Source organism: Momordica charantia (assembly GCF_013281855.1).
Source record: "Momordica charantia cultivar OHB3-1 chromosome 9 unlocalized genomic scaffold, Mcharantia_2.0 BLBB01000009.1, whole genome shotgun sequence".
Lineage (NCBI taxonomy): Eukaryota > Viridiplantae > Streptophyta > Magnoliopsida > Cucurbitales > Cucurbitaceae > Momordica > Momordica charantia.
The window spans coordinates 25,266,666-25,284,031 of NW_028275167.1; the positions used below are offsets into that span (position 1 = coordinate 25,266,666).

Below are 17,366 nucleotides of genomic sequence, written 5' to 3' on the forward strand. Positions count from 1 at the left end.
GGTGCTAGGGTTGCACCATAAAATCAAATGTCTCGTTGTGAAAGACCGACTACTAGTTAATTCATGGGTAGAGCCAAAGAGGGTGAACTGTACAAGTTAACAATAACATTGATGAAATAAAAGGAGCTCTGGTGGATAGAGAGGACCTCACCTTTAAGAAGTAACCACCAACTTATATGTCAATATTCAATTCGATGAGATCGAATATAAATCAAATAGAAATTATTTTTCGGAGAGATGACTGAGTAGTTGACAGCTCCGGTCTTGAAAACCGGTATAGTTCAAAACAAAGAACTATCAAGGGTTCAAATTCCTCTCTCTCTTTTTGCTCGACGAATAGATTTGTTTATTTATTTTATTGGTTTTGTCCGCTCAGTATCATAAAAGGGAATGAAATATCTATAGGGATACAACAAAGAATTGGACCTTAATATGTTGGTCCTTTGGGAGTTCTTCAAGCTTTAACAAATGGTACAAAACTACTTTTTAAAGAAATTCTGCTCACTGCAACTTAAAAGTTGATATTATGCAGTTAGAGGTGAGGCGGCAAAGATCGATAGGGTAGCAGAGACTTACCTGCAAGACTAGTGCTAGAATTGTGATGCTTAAGTTAGTTGAAGTCTATAATTTGACAAAATTTAGTAAATGCAGGGTAGCCAAGTGTAGAACTCTCCTATTCCGACTTCCCTAAAACTTCCGGTAGCACAGTCGAGACACCGACAGATTCTCTGCCCCTGCGCAGATAGTGCAACAGAAGTTTTGAGAATTCAAGAGGTATAAGCCTTACTAGACAGTCGTAGGTAGATGGAGTTGCTAATGTATGAGATAGGTCAGCGTTGTTGTACTATGGGCGGCAAAATACTCCTTATGTGACCTCATCAAGCCTTGTTGAATTGTTTTGATTGTCAAGGTTGTTATCTCATCTAGTTGGTCGACACACTTGGTGGTCCAATTATACTAGTTGGTTAGGTTACCTTCTCATCCCACCATAAGACGAATTACAAGTTTTTCGATAGTTTATATACTCGCAATAGTTAAGCTACAATTTGTTGATCTTAACTTGGTCGAGCTATAGTTCGCCTAAGCTAAATGACTTCTAATCTCACTTGATTGAGCGGGCACCATAAACCTATATTCAACCTACCCTTCCTTCCCTCTTCCCTAACAAATATGAATGAATAATTCGGCGGAAGAGTGGCCAAAATCTGATATTGAGTCAACATAGTGGGAATTATCCATGGGTTAGTGGCAAAATTTGTTGCTTGGGTATCCATTATTATTATTATCAGTAGTCTTTTCACTGGTCATCTTCCACTTCCTTCGTGTTCCATCATGCTCCTCAAGACTTGAAATTTTGAATCCATGTCGGCCATTGATGATGCCTTTCTTACCACAAATATTACTCACTTGCAAAACAGATGCCACATTGGGAGCCAGGTTTAGAAACACAATGTTATTGTGGAAGCCACCCAACACTTGAAACGGTTTGAAATCTAAATCATTCTAGTCAGCATAGCTCACGTCGACGTCGAGACGAGTAAAGCCCTGCAAAGCAACATGAGCATAGCCCGTTGTAGAGGTCTCCTATTTTAAACCATTTCTTTAGTCTATACCCATGTCGATAGACTAAAATGATGGAAGAGTTTAGACCATAAAACAAAAATAATGCTTTGTTCTTTTCCATTTGTTTTCTTTATTGTCTCCGAAATTATATGGGATTGTTTCTCATTTTCCATTTCCTACTTTTGATTTTTCATTTCATTTTTAACGTGTGTGTTTGGTAAATATGCTCACTTTTTTAGACTAGTGTCCAGAGGACAAACAAAATAAACAAAAAGCAAGAAAGATTTATACAATGTCTAAGCTTATAGAGAAAGAGGAGGCTTTAAGCAAAGATCACTTTGCTTTTAGCTACTTCCAAGGAAATCCATGGTGCTATATAGTCTCAAAAGGCTTCAAAGTGAGGTGTAGTGCCTCATCGTACAACAAATAATACAAGATTAGAATGTAAGGATAAGATTGGATCTTTCTCCAAGGTACCCACGAATTATTTGGATCCTCTCAGGAAATTCAAGAGATAAAAGACATTTTTGTTCAAACTTGTACTACAAAATAGTTATCCATTCAAGATGCATCATTACAAACACAAAAAAAGAAGGCTCTTGCCTCCAATTATGGTTTCTAATCTTCTTTTGCTACCAAAGCCTTACTTAAAATGACGATCTTTGTAGCTCCAGAATATTTCGACTTATACACCTACCTATTATCTAGAAAAACCAAAAACAATGTTCGGCCTATTAAGGGCTGTGAAGAATATTTACTCCTAGATGGAGCAAGTTCATCTATTTTGGTTTATGGATTCGTCTAGCTATATAATTTATCTTTCTATCTGAGGTAAAGATTGAACTTCATAACACAAATCAAGAATTTCACATATATCCACTCTAGGAATCGGGTTCAAGCTTTTCCCAACCCTTCTCATTCAATGGACTCCAGCCATATGGATTGTAGAGTGTGGTTTGAATGATATCTAAGATTTATGGATTTCTCAAAACTTCATGGATATGCGAAGAAGAAATATTATTCCCACCTGGAGCAAGACATAACTTTCACTTGTTCAAAAGCAAGGTTAAGAACAACATCTTGCCCTACAATATCTTTTGGATTGGAAAACTTGAGGATATGTATGTAATATCTAGTTATTGAAAACTACTTTTATGCTCCCACAGTTTAGCATTTAAGCAGAGCTACCATTGCTTTTAGAATAGGCATACACTTCAGAGAATCCAACTATGTTTTAACATAGTGGAGCTACATGAGTTCAACTTTGATGAATTTAAATTCTGATATGTGCAAATGCAAATCCAAAACAGGGCAGAAGAGATTGAACTTTTAATCCTAATCAAGTAATTTGATATACCATGTCGAATCCAAATTCCCACAATACAGTGTACATGCTTTTTTCTGTTAAAAAATATAAACAAGTTGATGTGTTCGTATATTCGGTAAGACTTGAAAGAACCCCATAAGAAAAGGAAATCCTTGAATCTACAGCAGAGGGGAGCACCGTAAACAAAAATAGTTGGGTTTTGAAGCTGACGCTTATGCCAAGAAAATGAAGACCATCAAGAAAAGTATTAAAATGGCAAATATTTTGATAAGAAGCCATCTGTTTGATGATATCTGGTTAAGATGCCTTAAAAGCGCACTTCGAGCGCCTTCTACATTTGCCAATGATTCGTCCATGTTGTCATCGATCCTGACGATGAACCAATTATCAAATTTAATTCAGAGGTAGAAATTTCAATTAGGCTTCACAAACACAAAGTGAAGGATAGCATAGATACGGAAAGTAATTAATGATGTGAATGTCAAGTAAAAGATGTTGGTACTCGGATAACCAAGCAGACAGAAAAATGTTCGTCTTTTGTTTTCTTCACAAGAAACAGCTAAGCAAAGAGATAATACCTGATAGCAAGTTCTCCTTGATGTGCAACCATGGTGGCTAGATGTGTAAAAATTCCGCTGAGTTCTGAAATGGTGGATTCCACATTATGGAGAGCAACTGAACGACTTTGTGAATAATTTTCCTGCCTAGGAACCACCTGCTGTAACATTGACATCTCCATTTGCTGGGATGGAGTGTTCTCCACAGCTAACCTTCGTCTGACTTAACAAGGCACAATACAAGTAGTTATGGTAAGCACATTAATCCACTGCACTGCATCTGCTGTACTATTTCAACTATAAAAATGAACTTAAGAAACCAGATCCAATCTTCAAAAAGGAGGGAAAAAAAGAAGAAAAAAGGTCCAGCAAGCAAATAACAATCAGGATAAACAAATTTCAAAAAAGTAAAATACATTAACAGTGAAAATGACAACAACAACAGCGTAATAAACAGCCACTTTGCTGTCATGTTGATAGGCCCCCAATTAGAAAGTTTATCCTTAAAGGAGGGGACGGGGGGAGATAAGCTGATGTAAGTGGGCCATGAGAATTCTGTTAGAGGTGTGGGGCACTTGTTAGTTAGATTGGGTACAAGGAACATTCTGGTGCTTTATTATAGGGAAACTACCATTTTTTATTCCTCTTCTTCCAACTTAATATAATCAAGCCTATAAAACAACGAGCTACTATCATTTCTTCAGCCCCTTTAGCGATAGAGATGAGTACTACATGAGCTCGTAAGTCAAGTACAAAACGAGCCTTGTCTACGAACCTCCTGTTCCCAACCACATGGGCTCAGCGGTCAGGTCCACCCCTATTCGAATTACCCAATTCTCTTTTTGATAACAAGGCAGAATCCCCGACCCAACATTCATTAGTTTCGAATGAAGAATGAAGAGTGTACTGCCCCTAAAAGCATGTACTCCTATCAAAATGAAAAGCATGATTTCCAAAATAACTGTTACTCGAGCATCTTTAGCCTTTGGGCAAATATGGTAGTTTGGTACTATTAGGAGTTATTGTATATATTGGGTGAGAGTGAGGTAAAAGAAACCTTTAGGCATATTTTGGAAAGAAATAGTTTGGAGAGAATAGGGAGCTCTTGAATTCGCCCTTGACCCTTGTAATTTCTTCTATGAATATCAATAATAGAATCGAGGTTCTATCACGTGTTATGATTGGCATATAAGTTACAATAACAAGCATATTTGGATACAACAACATAATAAAATCATTGGCATGCATTACATCGATCAAAAAAGTAATCACACAACTTCCTCAACTCATTAAGATGCATCAAGTGTATGGATAAAAAGATCAACAGCATAGATATATGACTTTGAAATACTAATTTCAACCAAGTATGAGCACAAACAAATAGATAAAAGATCTGACTCGATCAACAACCAAATGCATCAAAAGCACTATTTTTTGCTCTCAGAATTACATAACTTTCCAGCTCTAGAAAAACAAGAAGAAAAAAACAAACCTCAATTGACCCCCAACTTGAGCCCCATTTGACAACAACCTGGATAGAAGACAAAATATTAGTAAATAACTTATTAGAAAGAAACTATCCTGTCTGGCCTTTGAAATGGGGTGAGATACTAAGGGTGTTAAGTTAGAGGCAACATTCACTTTACTCACATGGATGATTGGGCATTTTCAGATGTATTACTAGACCAAGGTGGTGGTTGAGTTACAATTTTGGCTTGATTTTGAAAAGGAATTTCTCTGTTTGCATTTGCAGAAAATATTTGCCTCCGACTCTCGTTGGCCTTGATATTCTGTTATAGAAAAACTATAACTATAAGTTAAAATATTTAGGAAGCTAAAGTTGAGCTTGAGCATGCGCAGGACATGTTTTATTGATTTGTTTCAAACAGACCTCTGTTCTTGCGGTTAACACATCTTGAAGCTGTTTTGTAGCTCCCATAAGTTTGCTCTTCAGGTCATCACATACTGCTGTTGAATGAACCACTCTATCCTGGGAATAATTTCCATCTGATGTTTCCACCTTTTGGATGGTTTGCAAATCTGTGATAGCTACATTCAATGATGTAATATCATTCTTAATCAAAGCGGTCAATTCCTGTATTTCCCTAATGGGATCATCAAACATTGATGATCTTTTTGCCACTGCAGATTCGAGAAGGATTAAAAAGGGCCCTTATTAGTACATCCTAACACGTAACACATGATCTCAACTAGTATAGAACCAAATAAGAGAAAGGGGAAAGAGGCAAAACATATGTGAAAATCAGTATATTTGTTTCAAGGTGATGTCCATTAGATTACTTTGTGTGTGTGTGTGTGTTTTCCTTTCTTTTGATAGAAATCAAAGTGTTACATTACTAAGGTATAAGGAGATAAGGAATCCTATTGTAAAAACAGGTCCAACATTTGCTGATTTAGAGCTTTGTGCTTATGATTTTTAAATCAAGTTTCAACTAATGCTTAAAGTTAACTTCACGTATCTAAGTGTTTCATGTAATTAACTTTCATTTGCAGCATCTTGCTCCCAAAACAGAAATGAAATTCGGTGCAAACAATAGTTAGATAAGTACAAAGTAGTCGGTTTAAATGTTCGCACTTAGCTGCAGGATCTCAAATTACCGAACTTACCAACAATATTCTACTACTCATGGAGGATCAAGAATGGAAAATAAGATTCATAACATCCCAATGGCCACAATATGAAAATTCAACCAAGAAAACCACCCAAATTCGAACCAATTAATACATTTTCCAGGAACCAAACAGAGCTGAAAAAAAGATAAACGCAATGAAAAGGGGTAAAATAAAATCATAGCTTCGATTAGGGCAACAAAATGCATACACTGAGCAAGCCTCACGATCTTCTGAGAGGTTTCTTGGATTCCCAATCCGATACGCGAGGCCTTCCTGCTGAATTCCGATCGTGTAGCGGCCGGTGATCCGGACGGTACGGACGCCGACGGGTCATTTTTAGCTGGACTGACGGCGGCTGTGACTCCTCCGGCCTTCTTCAGCGTCTCCGACAGTGACCGGAACTCCGTCGTCCGATCACGATATACGGAACCCATTTGTCGGTGCTTCTGAAAAATTAAGGCATTTTATTGATTGATGAACGTTCGTTCGTTGGTTTAGACGTACCTGTCACCTTCATCGGCAATGAATTGGACCTCCGCTGGCCAACGACGACGACGAACGAACTTAATGGGCTTGGGCCGAACCGTCGTTCTGTTGCACGTTGTTAGGCCTATCTTACTTGGGCAATCTTAATGGGCTTGGGCCTAACAATTTTAATTTTAATTTTAAAAATGTTATTTTTATTACATTTATTATTAGTAGTAGTATTATTATTGTGTAATAAGTGGTGTTTTCTTTATTGAATTTAAGCTTTTAAATGTCAATGTGAATAGAAATGTCGAGTTCTCAATTTCATGGAAATATCGATAAAATATCGATGTCGATGGATATTTATATAAAAAAGTTAGAAAAATTAAAAAATCGTAAAAATATTTAAATTAACGAATAAACATTTTCCTATTTCTAAATTAGTTAAAAATAATTAATATTATGTATATATTAGTGACATTTTGTTGATATTTTTCATATTTTGTCGATTTTCTTGTACTATGATGGAAATGTCGATTTACCTCAATGTCAATGTCAAACCCATAAAAGTATGGATATATCGATGGAAATGTCGACGTGTTGACAGATATTTAGAATCATTGGATTTAAATTATGCCTGACATTTTTATTTAAGATATATTAGTCGAGCCTACAATATTTTAGTTGAAGATATATCTTAAAAAATTAAACTTGGCTCATATTTACATATTATGTGTACAAGCCATCAATTTATATTAATTATAGAAAAATTAAATATCATAAATGGGTAATAAAACGCCACCCACTCTAAACTTCCTATTTCATATTTTCTGTGAGGTTGGAGGTTGAAAATCTCGTATCTTATATTTTTTTTGTACTGAGAAAGACAAATTATAACACTAAGAACCAATCTCACCCGTCCCAACAATATTATTTGTGAAAAAAAAAATCTCATACCTATACCAATACAAAACAAATGTTTTAAAAATAGAGCACACGTAACAATTTTTGTTTAAAAGAATATTATGAATAATTTAGATTTTTCAACTTGACTATAGTATAAATACTTAAACATGTCAACTTAATTGTTTAGTGACTAACGCATACCTACCTTAAATAATTTAGATAAAAGGGCTTTATTTTCTGTCAAGAGTGCTCACCATTTAGGTCTTAAGTTAGACAAGACAAATTTAAGCTCTACTTCTTCAACTGACACACAAAGAACAAAGAAAGTGGTGGAGAGCATTCTAGAATATATCGACACAACCAAAGGTGAAGATTTGCTGTTGGAAAAGCTACCAGAACATCCTCCCCACCAAGACAAATCTCCTCTCAAATGGAATTACTACTGACTTAATTTTGTGTTTTTTGCAGGCACTGTGAGAAATCAATAATGCACGTGATTTGAGAGTGCAAGGTAATGAAAGATATATGGAAAAAATGTTTGAATCCTGAAGCAAATTGGATTACTGGGAGTGGGCTGTTACGAGGTCAAACAGTGAGGAGAGACGCCAGATTTTGATCACAGCATGGCAGATTTGGGAGGCTAGGAACCGAGCGATTTTTGAAAGAGAAATTTCAAGCACTGCAAACATCCAACATAAGATTAATATTTTTTTCAATCAAAAGTCTTTGGAAGAAGCGTACCAAATCTGCAGAGAGGAAAATTCTTCAAATGTTTGATGGAACCCTCCCCGCCTAAATCGTGGAAGCTCAATACCAATGCTCCCTGGAATGCAGAAAAGGAATCTGGTGGGTTGTGTCAGATACTCAGAAACGATAAACGATAAAGGAGAAATTTTGAAGGGGGTTGTGAAGTGATTAGAGAAGAAAGATAGGTTACTTACCTTGAGATGTTTGCAGTTTGTAAGGGTTTTGATGCAAACCCAATCTACTTGGAGACTGATCCTCTAAAGGGACTGAAATTTGGTGACTACTCCAAGATCCAAAGAGAAGAGAGGAAAAAAAAATAGTTGATAGAAGGGTGGACTTTTGAGTTTTCTATTTTAATGGAATTTTTTTTAGTACAAACATGTAGGAATAAAAATTCGAACTCATGATTTTGATCAGAGATAGGTATAAATAGAAGATAGCTTTACAGTGGGCTATCTTTGTTATCTTCGTTGTACAAAATCAAGAAGCCCATAAGCGTTTGAGATCCAAAATCATAAAAGGCCAACCAACAATGAACATCAACCGTCGGATCTAGGTTAAAACGGAGCCCTAATCTCCAGCTTCCATATATAATGCTCCACAGCGGCAAATTTCATCTTCCACCAGCATATTAAGCTCCCCAGGAGTTGTCCAAAACCCTAAAAAACCTCCATAGCATTACACAGAGGTTAAAGAGACGGCATACCCTCGCTGTCCGCCTTGACCGAGCCCTCAGCTTCGTCTTGGCCCTCGGTTTTGCTCTTAACCCTTTTTCCTTTCTTGTACTTTACATTTTTCTTCAGAAACCCATTTCAATGGCGGTCAAACCCACCAAGGCTGAGAAGAAGGTCGCTTACGACTCCAAGCTCTGCCAGCTCCTCGACGAGTACAGCCAGGTCTTGATTGTGGCCGCTGACAATGTCGGATCTAACCAGCTCCAGAACATTAGGAAGGGTCTCCGTGGTGACTCTGTGGTGCTCATGGGAAAGAACACCATGATGAAGCGCTCTGTGAGGATGCACTCTGAGAAGACTGGAAACAAGGCTTATCTCAATCTTCTTCCCCTTCTTGTTGTAAGTCAAGTTCTGTGTCTTGTATAATGCTTCTCTGTTTTTGTCTTCTTGTTTGAATACATGTTTCTTGTACTTAAGTTCTGCCTGCAAATTGGCTTAAGAAGTTGAGCTCTTGACTTAGTGATTTCGCGTCTTGACTGTATCAGGGCAATGTTGGTTTGATCTTCACCAAGGGTGATTTGAAGGAAGTCAGTGAAGAGGTGGCTAAATACAAGGTGTGTATTATGCTCTATCACATCCTCTTTGAAGTTTACTTCGTATACTATTTAACTTGCTTGTTCACAAGGATAGTAATTCATTGCTAAGGCCACATCAATTTTGAGAATTTTAGCCTCATTTTGTTTAACAATAAACGATTACCTGCTGTTAATTTGAAATGAGTATTTGCACTTTGAAAGTTTCCCTTGTCGTCCTCCTGTTGGTGATGAATTACCATCAAACTTGTATGTTACTGTTGTCTAAATCTTTTAGTCTAATTTATTAAGAGCGTTTGCTTTACTTGAGGCCATCTTAAATTTTCAGTAGATACTGGATATTGGGAGTTGCTTTGAAATAAACAGCCGTGCTGCTCTGTTTTCACGAATTATTAGATTATCGATGCAGCAGAAGTTATAGAAATTGTTTTAGGAAAAGCATTTTTGCTGGTTTAGTTGCATATAAATTTTAGATTCAACTTTAGACGAATTAGAAATGAAAATTCTATTCTTAGCGGGATTGGTGATATATCATTGAAACCTATTATTTCCAAATGAATTGTGCAGGTCGGAGCCCCTGCTCGTGTTGGTTTGGTTGCCCCAATTGATGTCATCGTCCCACCAGGCAACACAGGGCTTGACCCATCTCAGACCTCTTTCTTCCAGGTTCGTAGATTTGAATACAAAGTAACCCTTTTTCATGAACAGAATCTGAGATTTTAAATTCTTCTCCTTTCAGGTTCTTAACATTCCAACCAAGATTAACAAGGGTACTGTTGAAATTATCACTCCTGTGGAGCTCATTAAGAAGGGTGAGAAGGTTGGATCTTCCGAGGCAGCTCTCCTTGCCAAGCTAGGAATTAGGCCATTCTCTTACGGTCTAGTTGTTCAAACTGTTTATGACAATGGGTCAGTCTTTAGCCCTGAGGTGCTTGACATGACTGAGGATGATCTCCTCGAGAAGTTTGCTTTGGGTGTTTCCATGGTTACATCCTTGGCATTGGCCATTTCATTCCCAACATTGGCTGCTGCACCACACATGCTCATCAATGCATACAAAAATCTTCTCGCTGTTGCAGTTGCCACCGACTACTCGTTCCCTCAGGCTGAGAAAGTTAAGGAGTACCTCGAGGTATATTGTTGATCGACTTTTTTGGCTAGCCCTTGTATCAAATGTTACAGGATTCTAGTGAGTTTCAGCTGTCTTGCTGTGATCGACTAATAATCAATTACTCTTCTGCTTGTTACAACAGGATCCTAGCAAGTTTGCCGTGGCTGTGGCGGTATCTGCTGCTGATACTGGCTCTGCCCCTGCAGCTGCTGCAGCGGTGGAAGAGAAGAAGGAAGAGCCAGCAGAGGAGTCTGATGATGACTTGGGTTTCAGCTTGTTCGATTAAACAGTATTTTGAGTTACACAGTTGTTTAGAGATCAGGAACTTTTGCGTTTGCATTCTCCCTTGACACTCAAATTGAAGTTTCCATTATGTTTTTAGAAGTTATACATTAAGCTTGATGTTGTAGTCAAACTTGGTCTTTAGGTTTCCAACAAATACTGTGTTTGATTTATTTTTATGAAATATTGTGATGTTTTTGTTCCAATTGGTTATCCTCCCTATCATATATTCTCAAGATCAATCTCAATTCACCAATTCTTAAGGCTTTCATTTCAATATAAACACTAAATATCCAGACCTACAAGCAGATCACAGGAAATAATTGTTTAAACTAATCTCTTTTAATCCTCTTTATTACATCACATTATTATGCATTCTAAGGTAAGGAATTTAACACAATTATATTTGAGGGGAATGCCTCACGGTACAGCTTGTTGGCAAGGATTAGGACATTGATTTGAACATTTCGGTGAGCTTATAACTAATAATCTTAGATATTGGACTTTGATGTGGGCGTAAGATCACCATCAATCATCAATTAGGCAATCAGATGTTTTCTTCTACAATAGAAAAGCTATAATTTCTACAAAATGTTCAACTAAAACTGAATGTTTGTTCAAATCATCATATATTTGAGGGGACAAGGACTTAACTAAACTGAACTCAGACAAAAAGGTGGGTAACCTTCAAAATCCTCTGATAGTAGAGAAATTCTTCGACATTGCTGTCACGGTATGGCAATCCTTATATCCATTTTGATGGGGCTGGAATATCTAACTTATAAATATGACAACTATGTTTTGTCGTTATGATGATCACTTTCAATAATTTTTCATGGCAGAGACTCAATCCATTCTACCAAAACCAAGTGTAGCGACTATCAACAGCCTTCACAGTTGAAGGTAGCAATGGCATTCCACCATACTCTTCAACAAATCTATTGACACATTCGCTTCTTCTTTCATTGTGACCTCCTAAGCTACTAATTCCACTCGACCCTATTTCAAATATCTTGCCTGCAATTTCAAAGAGAGAAAAAAATAACCCCAATAAATTTCAATGATAAAAGAACTTCTAATGTTTAAATCCACTAAGAAGCAGTTAGAAGACTTGATTAAGAAAGAAGCTGAATGACATAATCATTTCTAACAGTAAAATCGACACCCTTACAGGAAAAAAATATTAGTACAATCGATGACGTAAAATTGATATAACGTTTCTATTCATCTTTATTCGTGATATCTCCAAAACTCATTTTAGAAGATGTCATTATCAATCAACTAGCAACCACGACTTACTAAAATTGGACAAAACCAATTCAAAAACTAGAATGGGATGATTTCATACCTTTGACCCATATAGGGGGAGTACCACTTACATTGGCCACAAGAAAAGACATTGCAATGTCTTCACAGTTCCTGCAAAAAGAATTCACAATCCCAAGATGAAAATTTGACAGAGGAAATCCAAAGAAAAGAATTGGAGAAAAGGAAAGAAAAAGGGACCTGTTTTTGGAAACATAGTCTCTGATGGAAGCAGGCATGTTGTTAGAGTAAATAGCCAAATATTTGGAGTGAAAAAATGCAGCCTTTGATAGCACCATACTGTATGTGCCACTCCACCACACTGACCACCATCCCCCATACCTAAATCTTCCCATTTCTCCCTCCTGCAGTACCAATGAACAACACATTAACCAAACATTTCAACTTTCAATTCAATTTAAATTGTGTTGACATCTTATGTACTTGATTTAGGTATTAGGTTTTCATAAAGAAATAGCCCTTGAGTTTTGTTAACATGATAACCTGCGTGCGTAGAATGATGGTCTAAGATTTTTATGAATGTTCAGACAATTTAGAAGTATTTAGATATAGAATAATCTAAAATTTTTGTGAATAATATTAAAGTAACAAGATATTTACGACGCCTAATGAAGTGTATTCTTGATGACTCAAAAATTTAGTGAGACCCACTTATCTAATAAATATAGTAGAAATAGACCATTGGAAATACACCACATTAGAATGCCAACAAGAATTTGTATTGGTTGGTGTGTGTAACAATAATGACAAAAACATATGAAAAAAATTTGTGTGTTCAAATATGGTATTGTCAAAAGCAGTAACATATATAGGACATTTATAAACGTCTAGAAAAACCTAACAACAACGACTAGAGTATATTTCAGGCGTATAGACTTCTGTGTTGTTTAATTATAGATTACGTATGATTAAGTATATGACAACATAAACATAGCTAAATGACATCTATTCCTTTTGAAACCGGAAGTTTAAATCTCCCTGCCCCCTATTTGATATACTAAACAAAATGTATATGGTGTTGAGAAAATAGAGTTTTTGACACCATATTTCCAATCGAGTATCGAAATCTTGTAACAAGTCGAATAATGCTAAAACTAAAGAAAAATGTTTAAAAGGAGTAATAATTAAACAATAAGAGAACAAGAAAGTTGCACCTAAAGAAGATGAAGAACAAGCACACAAATGAAAGTAGAAACAACATACCGAGTGATCGGGCCAATGCATGCGAGGAACAAACCCAACCATGGTCTCAGGCGCGCTTTGCCAAACACTAAAAGCAAACTCCACCGTAGAACAAGGAAATATAACATCATCATCTACTGAAAATATGGCCTCTGTCTTCAAACCCTTTATTTCCTTAAACCTATTGTTCAAGCTATCTTCTTCGTTGATTTCAAATCTCAACTCGTCTTCTAGTTCTCGCCCGTGTCGTCGGGAATTCTCCTTCGCCCTCTGTCGCAGGAAAGTTACTAGAGATTCTGATGGAGGCTCTGGTTCGCTCCATACTATATGTATTGACTCAACTCCCAAACATGTTGAGTAGTGAAAAATGGACTGCTTCAAGAGATCGTATCTTTTCCATGTGTTGATTAGAATCGCATAACGTTTCCTACATTTCAAAGTTGATAGAAATTTAAGATACTTAGCAATCACTCTCATTTTTCTAGTCAATAGTAATTACAATAATATCTTTGTCGAGTTTGATCACAATTTTTTTTTTATGATACTAAATTTGTTGGAGGTAACTAAAGGAATTAAACTATAATTTTAAAAGAAAGAGAGAATTCAAATATGTGTTCGGATAATATATATAGCTACAGCAATAGAGACTTCTTTATCGAAAATATATTCTAATACCAAACTTATTGGATAAAGAGACAAAAAAAAATTATACGTTTAGAATGAAGAAGGAATTTGAAGAGAAATTTCTTCTATTGAATATTATATAGCAATTTTATTCCATAAAATTGTCGGTCACTTTTTGCCAATCGAATTAAATAATTTCTCATTTTCTTCACGAGTATCGAGATTTTGTTTTCTAATAAACTCCTATCTAAAACAAACACGTGAAGATCAAGAAATCATGCCCAATTTTCATAAGATACATGAGCAAAGAAAATGAAAAATTGGTAATGGAGGGAAAGAGGAAGATGACGGTTCGTACCGCGGCAGAGAGAAGGGTTCCACCATAAGGCGGCCGGCGGTCCAGACGACGAGATTGGGGGCGCGGGCGGCGAAGACGACGACGGCGAATCCGATGCAGCAAAACAGCAGAATAATCTTGATCTTCATCGATCCGAGCGCCGTCCATTGCCGGAGCCGCTGCGTCTCCGGCCGCCTCGAAGAGCTCCCTCTCATTCCGGCCAGCTGCCAAACTCTCACAGACAACTCATCTCCGACTGATCATACCGGCAACCGTCCGCCGCTCGATCAATTTTACTGATTCAATGTAATTCAGAACGAACGACGACGATTTTGATCAATGGCGGTTACGGAATTTGATTGCGATGAGGCATTAGTGAATGAAATCACAATGAGATCAGATTTGGGGTTGGATCGATCTTCACGAGAAATTCCATGGCGGAAGGAAAAAATAATCAGAATAAGTGGAGTTTTTGGACATTGGATTATCTCCATAATCGCTACCGGACGATGGCGTTATTTAGGGTAAAATTCGTTACTCATAAGGAAATATTACACAATATTTATGGTAATTAAGACCTCCTTTTACCATTTTTGGTTCATCCCACTATTTTTTTTCGTGTGTTCATGAAAATTATATAATTTATTTTCTTTTTATTACGGTTTTTTGGGAAAATCTATTTAAAAAAACGCAGGATTTGTATTATAAATAATGTTAGGCATTTTGTTCAAAAATAAATAAATAATGTTAAGCATAATATCGACGTAATTTCATAGAGTCATTCGATCTGAATGCTACATGAATAACATAGCAACAAGCTTAAGTTTACCTGGAAGTTTATTCTTAAAAAAAAAAACACACTTTTTTCAATTTCTTTTTTCTATGAGAATACATATACTCCTTTTTCTAACTCCTAAACCCACCTAAGTTGAACCATCTCGGAATCCATTATTAGCGGCGGTCAAAATTATGTTAAATTTAATCTAATATTTAATCGTATAAATTATCTCGGAATCCATTATTAGCGGCGGTCAAAATTATGTTAAATTTAATCTAATATTTAATCGTATAAATTAATTTGTAATAATTTTAAATTACATGGACTAAACAAGAATGAAATGTGTTTTTTGACAAATTTTTTATTTTTGTAATCATTTAAATTTTTACCACATAAATTTGTGATACATACAAATCTCTCTAGAAAAATATTAAAATCAATAGAAAATAGGTAGGCACCCCAAATAAATTATCATGGATTATAAATATTCTCTTTATAGTAGTACTTTGCATTTATGTTCAAAATATTTTAGTAAATTTTTAATTGATTTTTATGAACCCGAGTATAATCCAATGCGCAGCATATAACTCTCCGTTCTACTGCGTTCTCTAAATGTGCTTGTTCCCCTTCCATCCCTTGGATAGATAGAGAGAGAGGGCAGAGTTTTTTTTTCATGTTGTCAAAGAGTTGAACAATGATTTTTTCGTGTTGTCAAAGAGTTGAATAATGAAAATAGATGACGAGTGCCTAATCGAATTGATCGGATCATATAGGAATAAGGTTCAAGATTATCGATCTGTTTCACATTCATCGGAAACCCCATCCAACTTGCATCATCCAGTTTGATTTTGCATAATTTGTTTGAATGTTTGAGTTTCTATCTCTAATCTTGGTATAATATTACTGTATACTCAAAATAAAAATATTAATGGGTTTCCTTTTAAGTAAAAAAGAAATGGTTGGGAATCTCAAAATTGTATTTATTTAATTATTGTATAAATAGAATGTAAATAAATATATTTGAAACTATTTGTCAAAAATCCAACCACATTTGAGATTGTCATTTGGATCCACCATAGAACCAAGGATTTTTTTTAATAGTGGTTTATTACAAACTTATTCTAAATATATATCAACTCTCAAACTATTTCAAAGAATAATACTTGAAAAATTATAGATCGCAACATCACAATTTTTGAGTTGCATGGCACCTTGCTAGTATCCATGTCTGTTTTTTTTTATTCTGACATGTCGTACATATGCAAAAATTATTACCACTCTAGTATAGTGGTTGTATGCTGTCCTGTATTGAAATTATTTTCTCAAACAAATTTAAATAAATGTTTTTAATACAAATTTAAATAAATATTACCTATTAAAATTTATATTCTATTCTAAAATAAAATAACTATGTTTTTTGTAGCATGGTAATTAGCACCTACTCGTATTTAAAAAAAATGAAATAAATTATATTGCAATTATTTCTCTTTTGAACAAAATTTAAATAAATGTTACTTATTAGAATTTTATTTTATATAATAAAACAACTACTAATTATAAAAAATAAAATAATTATGACTAAAAATATTATTAAAACAAGTGCTAATTTCGTTAAAAAAAAAAAAGAAACAAGTGCGAATTCTGAAAAAAAAAAATACTACTAAAAATATATTACTTAAGAAATATTTTAGAATAAAAGATATATTTAATTTTATTATTAAAGTAAATAAAATGAATTATATTAATGTAGTAATTATAGTATCTAGTAGAAATACTTAATTAAAAACACCTAATTATATTTTTTTAATAATATTTAAATTTATTTAAAAGAGAAAATAATTTTAATATAACATTTTATCAAATAAAAAAAAAAGAAAAGAAAAATTGATAGAATGGAAAGTTGAGCCCCAGACATATACATTATAAAACAGACATACAACCATTATACCAGATTATAAAACAAACATACAACCACTATACCAGAGTGGTAGAGTAATATAATTTCTGTAGATGTGCATAGTTCGAGAGACCACCTATAATTTTCCAAGCATTATTCTTGGAAATAGTTTGGAGGTTGATATATATTTGGAATAAGTATGTAATAAAAAGAAAAAATCCTAGAACTAATATTTTTTTTCTCTTTTTTTTTTTTTTTCCCTGAAACAATAGAACTAGTACCTCTATGAGTTATAAAATACTATCAAATTTGTAACTGCTTTCTTTCTCATTGAATTCTGAGAATATGACCTTTTACATT

At 35.0% G+C, this 17,366-nt stretch overlaps 3 protein-coding genes across 3 annotated transcripts; 1 reads left to right on the forward strand and 2 right to left on the reverse strand.

Moving 5' to 3' along the window:
- Positions 1–2,884: 2,884 nt before the first annotated feature.
- On the reverse strand, positions 2,885–6,593 carry SYP31 (syntaxin of plants 31). Its single transcript, XM_022301237.2, has 6 exons — positions 6,290–6,593; positions 5,339–5,589; positions 5,098–5,237; positions 4,940–4,978; positions 3,469–3,666; positions 2,885–3,259 (listed from the first exon to the last, which is right to left on the reverse strand). The coding sequence occupies exons 1-6, from the start codon at positions 6,513–6,515 to the stop codon at positions 3,103–3,105; spliced, it is 1,011 nt and encodes a 336-aa protein (XP_022156929.1). The 5' UTR covers positions 6,516–6,593; the 3' UTR covers positions 2,885–3,102.
- A 2,216-nt stretch (positions 6,594–8,809) lies between these two features.
- LOC111023743 (Ribosomal protein L10 family protein) lies at positions 8,810–11,068 on the forward strand. The gene is made up of 5 exons (XM_022301219.2): positions 8,810–9,275; positions 9,422–9,490; positions 10,037–10,135; positions 10,209–10,601; positions 10,723–11,068. The coding sequence occupies exons 1-5, from the start codon at positions 9,018–9,020 to the stop codon at positions 10,864–10,866; spliced, it is 963 nt and encodes a 320-aa protein (XP_022156911.1). The 5' UTR covers positions 8,810–9,017; the 3' UTR covers positions 10,867–11,068.
- A 386-nt stretch (positions 11,069–11,454) lies between these two features.
- EPC1 (Nucleotide-diphospho-sugar transferases superfamily protein) lies at positions 11,455–14,850 on the reverse strand. Its single transcript, XM_022301227.2, has 5 exons — positions 14,353–14,850; positions 13,392–13,797; positions 12,369–12,532; positions 12,211–12,281; positions 11,455–11,879 (listed from the first exon to the last, which is right to left on the reverse strand). The coding sequence occupies exons 1-5, from the start codon at positions 14,544–14,546 to the stop codon at positions 11,719–11,721; spliced, it is 996 nt and encodes a 331-aa protein (XP_022156919.1). The 5' UTR covers positions 14,547–14,850; the 3' UTR covers positions 11,455–11,718.
- Positions 14,851–17,366: the final 2,516 nt, after the last annotated feature.